The sequence below is a fragment of the Tarenaya hassleriana genome, unplaced genomic scaffold (genome assembly GCF_000463585.1).
Source record: "Tarenaya hassleriana unplaced genomic scaffold, ASM46358v1 Cleome31, whole genome shotgun sequence".
Lineage (NCBI taxonomy): Eukaryota > Viridiplantae > Streptophyta > Magnoliopsida > Brassicales > Cleomaceae > Tarenaya > Tarenaya hassleriana.
The window spans coordinates 503025-514919 of NW_010966274.1; the positions used below are offsets into that span (position 1 = coordinate 503025).

An 11895-nucleotide genomic window follows, 5' to 3' on the forward strand; every position below is an offset into this window, starting at 1 on the left:
TTTCATAACTCCCACATAAATACCCAGACTTTTAAATTTTTTTCCAAATCAACCACTCATCCGTTAACGTCGTTAAACGTTACTGTTCATTCGACAAAAAACTGCTGACTCAGCAATGACTCAGCAAAAAAGTGCTGACTCAGCAAAAAAAGAATGCCCTGCCATTTACATCCAAGCAGCGCCCTGTATAATTCGGGTGTACTTCCAGACTACCTGGTCTATCACGAGTTACTGTTGACAACAAAGGAATACATGCAGTGCGTCACTGCAGTAGAGGCGCAATGGCTCGCTGAGATGGGGCCTATGTTCTTTTCCGTGAAGGATTCGGACACGTCTTTGTTGGAGCATAAGAAGAAGCAGAAAGAGGAGAAAACGGCCATGGAGGAAGAAATGGAGAATCTGAGGAGGGAACAAGCCGAGTCGGAGCGTAGAAGCAAAGAGAGAGAGAAGGAGAAACGGGCAAAGCAGCAGCAACAGATCTCAGGTCCGGGGTTGAAGAAAGGCGGTACCTATGTCCGGCCTAAGAGATTTGGACTGTGAATTAGTCTCTATCGGTATTCTTCCTCAGCCAAAGAGAGAGATAGAGACTGAAACAGGCGAGAGAGAGAAATTCCTCCTTGTTTAGACACTTCCTGTCCTGCTGATATTTGCTGAGAGAGAATCACAGGCATGTTTGGTTCCCCTTTTAACTTGTTTCTTTCTTATGAGAAAGCTTCATAAAGTACCACTGTTGGCTGTAATTTGACGTGGTTGGTAATGATGATGAGAGAGAGGTGATATGGGATGAAGTTGGGAGGAGATATAGTTTTGAGAAAGTTTAGGGTAAACCTAAATTCATTTGGGAACGAGTCGTTAGCAATAATTTGAATTTGAATTTGAAGGTGAATTCATGTATTCATGTGGTCGATTTCAAATAAATTTGGGATTAAAGTGATAGTCTATGTTTTGTTGTCGGATATAGAGCAAGAATTCATGGAGGCTTACCGGAAAAAGGAAAAGAAAAGCCGACCACCAGGCTATCTCCAGGTCTTGCCTGCATCAAGATGAAGATGGATATATACAATGTTTATGTAACTCGATTCTTGACATTGAAATCCATGTACCCTTTTGTTTTCTGAGCTATATTTGTTGGGATGACATTTTATTTCTGTAGGGCAAATTGGAGGTGAATGGTGTTTCAACTCCTCCATCAAACCAACATTTGATACAAATTGTCACACCGAAATCGTACTGTTACATAAACATACATGTCATAAGATCAATGAACCTGTTCATAGATATATATATATACGAATATGTATATGTGTGTGTGTGTGTGTGTACGAATCTCCGGAAGATAAAAGACATTGTAATCACACGACCCATAACCAAATCTCCCCTATTTCTGTGGTCAAGCACATGAAGTTTTACCTTTTTTTCTCTCTTTTCCGGGTAAAATAAAGTAATAAACATCATCATTCATTCATTCATTACAAGTAACAAGACCTATACAAAATCCGGTTATGAGGACCGGTTAGGTGGCCGAACCGTGAGCTGAACTGGGATGGGTCGGCCGGTTCCGGTACCGCCGCAGTTGCTGCAGGCCATGCGACCCGAGCCGGCACACGTGGGACAGCCCACGTCTCCGTCGGACCATCGAGAGCACATACAGGCGACACGACCCGTCCCGTGGCAGGTTGGACACCGAGGGAACTGACCCATCATCGGCTTCTGGTCCATGACCGATTTCACAAGAACTGCTCCCGCCAAAACGCTCAAACCGGTGGCCAGTTGTGTCAGAACCATCGGACCCATTGTCGGAGAGACTAGAGAGAACCCAATTTGGATAAGGAAGCAGAGAATCTGGACGAAAGGGAAGATCTTTTGCTGAAATGATTATGGTTTTGTTTTTTTTTTTCGATTTTTTTTGGCAGCAAATATGAAGTGGTGGAGAGATTGCACACGTGGAAGTGCAAGTGTTTTGGGTTTATCATGTGAGGAGGAAAAATAAAATTTGGGCTGTGTGTTTTTGGATCGTTGAATCTTAGGGTTTGCTTGTCCATTGGGTTTCGTTCGTAACATGTGGCCATGTGGGTATCTTTTTGTGGTAGTATAAAATATATTAAAATTTCTATATATATATATATATATATGTGTGATATGTCAGTGTATATATATATATAGGTCTGCCTTGAACTTTCTTCTTTAGCGTCTACATGCTTTGCATGAATGTATACACCCGTATATATATACACATATACATATATTTAAAAATATCACAAATATACAGGCTTACAAAAAAAACATTTGGGTGGTATTTTATTTTATGAGAACAAGGAACTTTTTTTCAGTATAATCCAATTTTATATATATATATATATATAACTTTTTGACATATATTTATGAACATTTATAAATAATAGACAAAATTTTAATTCCAATATTTGAAATAGATTTCAATTGGAATTAGATAATAGACTCTTTTGGTTGTTTCATTGATTTTGGATACATAAACATTTGCTAACACATCACTTATCCATTCTCTAATTCAATATTTCCATATTTAATAACAAAAATTACGAAATCAATATCTCTGAAACTTAATCCATAGGTGACCTAAAACATGAAACTAGTTATTATTATTATTTTTTAAAAAAATACATGAAATTAAACAAAACAGATAAGCTATCTAATGTCTATTATAGATTGGCACAAGTACAAATATATTACGATCTCAACCTCATGGTTCATCACCAAATGCAAGTAGCAATCAAATCTAAGCGACTTTTTTGACAAAATCCAACTCTTAGATCCTACTCGGTCGGACCATCGAGTGATATAATATAAGTGTATCTAAATATAACAGAAAAAAAAATATCCCGCAATAATGAAAATAAATTAAAAACAAAAAAAAAGTGGGGGAATAACGTGGCGCATTTTAGCAAAACCTGTCGCCGTCGGTGGAGTTAGCCGCCGCAGGAATCGCGAAGTGCCACAACCTCCCGGCGGCTCCGACTCTGTATTTCCGGCAGAGAAACTCCTCGGCGAAGACCTTCTCGATTCTCCGATCGACGTCGTGGAGGAAGACGTGGGTCACGCCGGATCTCCGGCGATGCCTCGCCATCACCGCCGCCGAGAAAATCGCCGCCATCCTCCCCGGAGCCTCCGGGAAATACCCCTTGGGAGCATCGATCATGATCAGATCCCACTCCGTGTCGTAGAACTCCTCCGGAAGGCCCGTGAGCGCTAGCTTGCACCGATCGTTGCCGCGAAGAAACGCGTTCGAGGGTAGGCACTCGGGCTGTGACCGGTACGCGCTCAGAAGCGCGTCTGCTTCCTGGAGCTGCGTCCTGTAACGCACATGATGAGCGCGCAGCATCGGCGAATCCTTGGTCACCTTCTGGAACCACTCGAGATCTTCCTCGAGAAACAGAGTTTTCCCCCGCGGATTCAGAGACGCCCACATCAGGGAATCGCGTCCCAGGCCGAAGACGAGGAAGTTGCAGGGCGCGTGGCGTTTCAGGACGGAGAACGAGATCGAGATCTCGGCCATGTTCTGCTGCGGGACCACGCGAGAGGTCGCGTAGTGGACGATGGCTTCGAGCTGGATCGGCGTCGCCGAGTAGTCCGCCACCGCTGCGGTGGCGCGTGCGCGCGCGTTCGCGGTGGAGCAGAGGAAGAAGGCGTCATCCGCGGCGCGCATGAAGCTCGTGAACAGCAGCGCGCCTCCGATCAGGCCGGCGACTGCGACGGCGGTGATGATCCACCGCTTCTCCGGCGAGAAAACTTTGCTCATCTTGATCTGCGAATTTGCGAATTTTTTTTTTTTGTTCTTTTTCTTTGGGATGAGAAATGGGAACGAGAGGAGGAAAAGTTAGATTTGGGGGTAATTCGGACAAAACAGCGAAATTATCGGTTATTTTTTTAAAAAAAATATCTTAATATTGACACGTGTCAGTTTGGTTGTCGCTTTCTTATTAGATCTTGACACATTACCCTCGCCTATTCGAATTTTGAATAATCGTCACGTGGGGCCCTTTTCGTGATTATTATAATTATTTTCTCCGACATTAGATTATTTATAATTTCTATTTGGCTTACGTGCCCCATCTACTCTGAATATTGAAAATTGAAATTATTTTTTTTCCGTATAAACCAGCTATATATTTCTAAGTTGATTTCTAACAAAAATATATTTGGATATATAAAACTGAAATCGTAAATTATCTCCTTTAAATTAATTCATTGGCATAAAAATTATAATTTATATCATTTTAATTTTTAAGTCACATAACCATGTCGAGGAGAAAATTTTGTGCATATCTAATACCAGCAGGGCCGTCTATTAGCAAGTGCAAAAGGTGCGCCGGAACAGGACCCTATAAATTTGGAGGCTCCATTTTTAAAGCTATTTATTAATATTAATTATATATTATTGTAATAATAAATATAAATTTGAAGAATATAACATTGATTGATCGAAGAAAGAAAGGAGGCTACTCTCCGAAAATGCTTATAGAAGATCGGGGAAAATCAAATGGATTCCATTTTAAAAATCATTACTCCAATCAATTTTTTGATATAATTATTATACATTATATTATTGTACAAATAAATATGATATTATATAAATTACTTATAATGTAAAATTTTTATTAATTCAAATTTAATATTAAATTGATTTTATAATTGTTGAAATATATCAATAATAATTAAAAAATTATTTAAAAATTGAAAATGAATTGTATTTATTTTAAAAAACCTATATTTATGGATTTTAAAAAAAAAAATATTATTCTTATCATTAATAAAGAAAAACGTTACAAAATTTGTTGATTATATTTAAATAATTTTTATTATAAAACTTAATGATTTTTAAAATCATTATTAATTTTATTAATAATTTTTTATTATATTAATTTATCTATTTTTATTAAATATTTTTAATAATATTATTTTTATTATATAAATTTATAGTTTTTATCGATATAATTTTGTATAATGTACAGGGCCTCCAAAAAAGTTGAGATGACCCTGGATATATATATATATATATATTGAAGTACTGATTTGAAAATTATTTAAATATGTAATGATATGACGAATATGATGTATAATAGTCTCTTGTTATCGCGATTTATTGAAGATTAGACTAAAGATTTCTCAAATCTATATATAAAATAATTTTGTGATATAAATGAGAGATTGAATTTGGGGATGTGGTATGTTTCAGATGTGGGAATGTGAAATGTGGGTATATATATGCTCATATGGCTATTTTGCCACATAAGCTCCGCGATAAATAAAGTGCGTAAAAGTTTAATGTGTAAAATATTGCAAAATCATTAAAAGTTTATAAAATTAATTAATCTACTTTTCTCAAGACATAAAAAAAATGATATATATATACACCCTATATGTGTAAAAGTTCTTGGAAACTATACCTCCTATTATTACTTACACACACACACACATATGTGTGTATATATATATATATATACATACAGGTTTTGTACCCTTTTCGTGGTAAAAAAAAATGTTTACCCAGTCGAGCACGTGAAAGATAACATGAAAGGGTGTAATGAGTCGTAATTTCTTGCACGAGTGAGCATATCCCTAACATTTGAAAAAAAAAATGAACTACAAACAGACTTGTATATGTATATTTTGTATATATAATTAATATGTATACATATAAATATTATTTTTAATATATATTATATGTATATATGTTAGTTATAATTATTTTTTAATACATATATTATGTATATACATAAATTTAATTATAATTATTTTTCTTTTAATATATATGCATTAGTAATGATATATATACATTTATATATTGTAGTTATGTGTATATGTATTTTATTAATTATAAATAATTTTTTTTAATATATATTTGTATATATATATGTGTGAATTTATATGTATATATTAATTTAAATATATGTAAATAAAAATTTGAATATTTAATAATATTTTTTTGCTGAGTCAACACTTTTTGCTGAGTCAGCGGGTTTTTTTTGCTAAGTCATTGCTGAGTCAGCAGTTTTTTGTCGAGTGAACAGTAACGTTTAACGCCGTTAACGGATGAGTGGTTGATTTGGAAAAAATTAAAAAGTCTGGGTATTTATGTGGGAGTTATGAAAAATTCATGTATTTATATGACAATTTTATAGTTTGGGTATTTATATGAGATTTTTGTAAAAGTTCGGGTATTTAAATGCGATTATCCCATCGATATATAATTTTAGAATAGAAATATTTTTTGTATCGTATTTTTTAAAAAACTATAAATTGTTTCATTTGATACGTTAACTAAATTAATCGTATTAGAATTAATTATTTTTCAATTCGTTTAAAAAACGTTTTGAATTTATCTGATAGGACCCATAAAAATGATATCATTGAGAGTTGATACCATACCATGTGTCAAGAAGTGGCACACTTGAATTTATATTTTAATTATTAGAATTGTCATGATATTTAAATTTAAAATTTATTTTTCATAATTTCTATGAATTAAAAAATGAATTTTAGAATAAATAATAAAAAAATATAACGTCATTCTATCTATGAGAAAGAATAATCCTCAATCTCTCCTATCCAACTAATTGAATGCTGGCCCAAATGAATGCCTTACATTTCGTTTTCGGATTTTAGATTTTTGCCGATCTTTTTCAACGATCTATCTATTTATTTATTTATTTATTTATTTTGTTGATATGTTCTATTTAAATTTTCTTATAAGAATGGCTGGTGTCACTAACCATTTTAGCTCAAAAAATATAAATTTGTATAATTGAAATGCATTTTTTGAATGGGGAAAATATAATCACTGCATGAAATATAAATACGTCGAGATGTTCGTTCTCTCATTGTGATTTTTAGGAAATGTAACTATATATATATATATATATATATATATATATTAATATTATAATAATTTTAGAAAAACATGTTCTTTCAAATTTAGGAATTTTATTTAGGGATGAACGTTTTGGGTTTCGGTTCGAAAATAATATTTTCGGTTTTATAAAAAGTATACAAAACTAGAACTGAATGTTAAACAGTTCGGTTTGATTCGGTTTTAGTATTGGTTCGATTCGAAACGATACCATTATATAAATACCAAATAAGTACCAAACTATAACATTTACACATATATATGAATATTCGAATTTTGGTTGGGTATTTATATGGTTCGGTTCGGTATTGATACGGTTTGGTTCAAAAACAGTTCATTTAGTTCCATAAAAAGTATATAAAATTAGAACTGAACGTTATTCGATTCAATCTGATTCGGTTTCAGATCGGATCGGAACTAAATTCTCGAACGGATTGTACACCCCTAATTTTATTAGACTTTTCCAAGAATCAGATTACTTAACGCGTTATCTTTGACACCCGAAGGTGGCAGGTGGGGAAATCTCCCTACTCTGGGTGTTGAACTCAACTTCTAATGAGTTTGTGATTACATCGGTCTAAAATTCTTTTGATCAAATATTTGATGATTAAAACGAATGTTGTTACATAAAGATTAAGTTCATATCAGACGATATATACACATCAAAATCAAACTCATATACAATAAAATACCAAATATAAAATACCTCAACTTTTTTAAAACGTACCAAATAGATATACAAAATTTCTATTTAATATAATTGATATAACAAATTTTAAAATATTTCAAATTGATATTCCAAATATTTGAATTTTTCGAATTGATGTTAGTTCCCAATTTTTTCATATGATGTATGAATAATTTATACAAACAAATTCTCCAAGTGATGTAGAAGAATGAACGGTTTTTAAGAATGAGTCGCGTTGTCATAATATTCACAACAATTTATCGGAAAAATTTAGTAATTTCTTCGATTTTATGACTTAAGATCGAAACATTGATTTCATAAATTGCGATATCAATTTAAAATATTTTAATATATCAATTAGGTAAATTAAAATTGTAAATATTTATTTGGTATATTTCAAAAAAATTGAGGAACTTATACTGGATTTTCATTTATCATAAACGGGCATAACAAACATATATACTGTATATATATGTATGTATGTATGTATATAATATACATTAACTAAAACAAAAATAAAAATATAAATATAAATCAATATCCCTAATCGACCAAGCGTTTAGTAATGGGACATTTACTGAAGAATCATCATGTTCCCTCAAATGCGTTGCATGAACACACAAAATCAAACAAATCAATAACTGAAGTTACATGGCTCCAGAAACATGGGATCTTCAGAAACACGTGATTCTGTTTAGTATGTCGATCTTTTTATACAACAAATTTCAATATTTTCTTTTTATATATATATATATATATATATATATATATATTAATACATAAATTTGTTGTATATAGATGAATTGTTTGTGGTGTTATGGATCGGGTCGAGTCAACGGATCTTTGGCTTTACTAAGACGTTATAGATAGAATTTAATATTATATTTTATTGTATTTTAAATGATGGATTATTATAATTTTAAGTTTTTTTTATAACCTATATGGTTCTTCGTACCTTTGCCTCGACTATATCTATTTTAGGTCCGGGATCAATCTTCGTATATAGACCATTTCGGTCCAGAAATTACATCTCTCCCAATCAATGGAATCGAATCTAAGACCTTTATGATGACTTTGTCACCTCCAAACCATTGGACCACCAACTCTTGAGTTATTATAATTTTAAGTTAGTTTCTATTTGATTCTATTCAAATGGTTTGAAATTGTTTCATACATAAATTTTAACCGTTTTATTTAAAAATAATTTTATATTCGGATCTTAACATCGAGAAATGTAGATGTATAGGAAATTAATTTCGATTTAATTAAGAATTGCTATAATTTTTGGTACATCTCAATATTTGGTGTATTTATTTATCAAATTAAAACTTATATTTTTTTAAATATATTTTATAAAATTCAGATATTTTATGGGGTTTTCTCGATAAGAAAATGCATTGACATCACTCACAACAAGCAAAAAAAAAAAAATTGAAACCGTTGCATGTGCATATGCGTAAACACAGAGCTCAAGCCTCAATCCTCATCTCACCACCCAACCGTACTAACATTCAATTCTCTCTCTCTCTCTCTCTCTCTCTCTCTCTCTCTCCCTCTCTCTCTCCCTCTCTCTCTCTCTCTCTCTCTCTCTCTCTCTCTCTCTCTCTCTCTCTCTCTCCATCTCTCTCTCCCTCTCTCTCTCTCTGAAGTCATTTGCCTTTAATACACCACCTAAAACCCTACATCTCCAAACCATAAAGAGAGAGATAGAGAGAGAGAGAGAGAGAGAAATCGAGAGAGGAGAGAAAAAAGAGAAACAGAATGAAGGGTCATCGTGTCATATCCTTGTTACTCATCTCGCTAACCCTCCTCGCCGTGTCTCCGCCGTCGCACGCGGCGGCTCCGGCGGCCGGGGGAGAGGCGGCGGAGGAGTGCAAGGAGGATCTTCAGAAGGTGATGTTGTGTCTGGATTTCGCGAGCGGGAAAGTGGAGAAACCGACAAAACAGTGCTGTGATTCGGTGGAAGGGATCAAGGAGAAAGATCCCAAGTGTTTGTGCGTCATAATACAGCAGGTGAAGGCAGGAGGAGATTCTCTGAAGCAGCTCGGGATCCAGCAAGACAAGCTCCTTCAGCTGCCTTCTTCTTGCCAGCTCCGCAACGCCAGCATCTCCGATTGCCCTCGTACGTATATACATACATACATACATACATACATACATATATATATATATATATATCGCGTGTGTGTACAGTAGATGAACCCTAACCTATATCAGATTAAAGATTAAAGCGTCAAAACGAACTCAACTCGCGAGTTGGAATCATTATCGACTCGTTTTTTTTGCCAACCAAACCACTTTATTTAAGAATTCGTTTGAAAACGAGTCCACCGAGTCATTTCGTCACGGTTCGCAAACCTGATGAACTACGAGTGAACTCACGAGACGAGTTGAGGCGTTTTTTTTTTTAAATTATATATTTTTTATATTTTCATTTATATCTTATATCTTATAGAAAATTAATGTTTATTTTAATTTTTATTGATTATATATGATAAATGTTTTGATGCTGCATCGAGACTTGTGTCAATCTTGATTTTTCTTATTATATAACCTATATAATTGTTTTTTATAATGCATACATATATTTAGAACACCGATTCAACATAATTTGGTCATGAGATTTTTTTTTCTTGTGTTGGATAAATATTTCGTTTTAAATTTGCAAAATTGAATTTTTAAAAAAAGCATATAAGATCTAAAAAATATGATAATATAAAAATAATTGAAGTACTGAAACATATAATTTTTTAATAAAAAAATAAATTGGAATAAAACTTACACCAAATCAAAATCAACCCAAATCTAAAAATAAATAAATTAAAATATAACTAAAATCTAAAATATATTACTCTAATTGATTTAACTTTTACTTATAATCAAAATCTTTTAACTATTTTAGAAAGGAAAATATAATATTGAATCATCTCAACTTTCTAGGTCAATGGTGATATATGTGTATCAGACAAATTTAATAAAAACCACGTTTTCTTAATAAACTAATTTATTTTTTTTCAATATTATTTACAAATGTATCTTATTACTGTTCATAACAACTTATTCCTATAAACATTTATTACATAACCAGAAACCAAGTTTCCATACATTAATGCGCCAGGCTGCAGACCCATGTGATACAGAGACCGACTCGTATTTTTTTTTTTTGGTGGTTCATATAATTAAACAATTGTTTTTATGGTTATTAAAAATTAATAAATATTAAATAGGTGGATGAAAATGATTTGCAGCTTATACCAAATATGCTTTATATTTAACAAGTAAAGCTTATGAATTTTTTATGAATTAAACTAAAAATCTGAAAATAAAATTTACTAATAAAAAAATTTAATTTAGTACTTCATCCAAAATTGTTATAGACTATGCATTTATAATCAATATCGTAATTTTATAACTAATAAATTCTCTAGCTACTGAATTATCATTTATAATCGCCAACAAAATAATTGTAACAAAATAAAAAATTATACAATAAATTTCGTAGTTTTTAGTTGTATCTATAATTTGTAATAAAAAATAAAGAAAAATGTGTTAAAAACGTTTGGGAAAATGAACAGGTCTTCTAGGGATGGCACCGAACTCACCAGAGGCGTCCATATTCTCGGGAAATGCCACATCATCACCAACACCCGCCGGAAAATCTCCGTCGTCGACGTCGTCACCGGCGACATCACAGGACAAGGGAGGCTCCGCCGCCGCGACGGACAGACTCACAGTCGCCGCCGTGGCTTTCGCCGCCGTCTCCTTCTTATCCGCCCTTGCGTAGCCTGAGAGCGTGACACGTGTCAATTTCTCGATCCACGTGGCAGTAAGGCGTAATCTATCACTGTTGTTTTTTTCTTCCCAGTCACGTGATTGCTGTTTTTTCTTTGCCATAAACACTCAAAGTTATTGCTTGATGTGTTCTGTAATGGATTTTAACGCAAAGAACACAAACAATGTTGCTTCTGTTTCAAGTAATAGACAACAAATCGTGAAAAACCCTAACTTTTATAACAAGCAAGAGAAAGAAAGAACACAGCAAAAGGAAAGTCTGTTCTTAAAATCCACATGAAGAAGTTAAAGCGCAGAGAGAGAGAGAGAGAGAGAGAGAGAGAGAGAGTCTTATACACAAATGTTCAAAGAGAAATTACTTTTAAGAGTTCCGATTCAAGACCAAAGCCTCGGCAAAGCTGTTGGACATGTTCTTGATCAAGTCACAGGGAACGGTCGGAGCAGCGGTTTCAGGAACATTGGAAGCTTCTAGAACAGCTCGTCGTCTGGCTTTTCTGTTCTGCATTGCCTTCTGACGCTCTTCGTAGAA

General features: G+C 33.4%; 5 protein-coding genes across 7 annotated transcripts in view; 2 read left to right on the forward strand and 3 right to left on the reverse strand.

The window, feature by feature from the left end:
- Positions 1-800, forward strand: part of LOC104820521 (pre-mRNA-splicing factor ATP-dependent RNA helicase DEAH7) — a 6477-nt gene extending 5677 nt beyond the window's left edge. The window contains exon 15 of one of the 2 annotated variants that reach the window (XM_010550983.1): positions 158-800. In XM_010550983.1, the coding sequence (XP_010549285.1) occupies positions 158-540 (383 nt within the window). In that variant the 3' untranslated portion in view covers positions 541-800. Of the gene's footprint in view, positions 1-151 lie in introns of both variants that reach the window. The other variant, XM_010550985.1, reaches the window with a different exon arrangement.
- A 458-nt stretch (positions 801-1258) lies between these two features.
- Positions 1259-1905, reverse strand: LOC104820522. The gene has a single exon (XM_010550986.2). The coding sequence runs from the start codon at positions 1792-1794 to the stop codon at positions 1501-1503; it is 294 nt and encodes a 97-aa protein (XP_010549288.1). The 5' UTR covers positions 1795-1905; the 3' UTR covers positions 1259-1500.
- Positions 1906-2633: 728 nt separating this feature from the next.
- Positions 2634-3871, reverse strand: LOC104820523 (probable methyltransferase At1g27930). Its single transcript, XM_010550987.2, has one exon. The coding sequence runs from the start codon at positions 3773-3775 to the stop codon at positions 2918-2920; it is 858 nt and encodes a 285-aa protein (XP_010549289.1). The 5' UTR covers positions 3776-3871; the 3' UTR covers positions 2634-2917.
- Positions 3872-9215: 5344 nt separating this feature from the next.
- On the forward strand, positions 9216-11541 carry LOC104820524 (non-specific lipid transfer protein GPI-anchored 1). The gene is made up of 2 exons (XM_010550988.2): positions 9216-9696; positions 11150-11541. Exons 1-2 carry the CDS (start codon positions 9336-9338, stop codon positions 11356-11358), a joined length of 570 nt encoding a protein of 189 aa, XP_010549290.1. The 5' UTR covers positions 9216-9335; the 3' UTR covers positions 11359-11541.
- A 25-nt stretch (positions 11542-11566) lies between these two features.
- LOC104820525 overlaps positions 11567-11895 on the reverse strand; it is a 4120-nt gene continuing 3791 nt past the window's right edge. Inside the window, exon 9 of one of the 2 annotated variants that reach the window (XM_010550989.1) lies at positions 11567-11895. In XM_010550989.1, the coding sequence (XP_010549291.1) occupies positions 11728-11895 (168 nt within the window). In that variant the 3' untranslated portion in view covers positions 11567-11727. The other variant, XM_019203344.1, reaches the window with a different exon arrangement.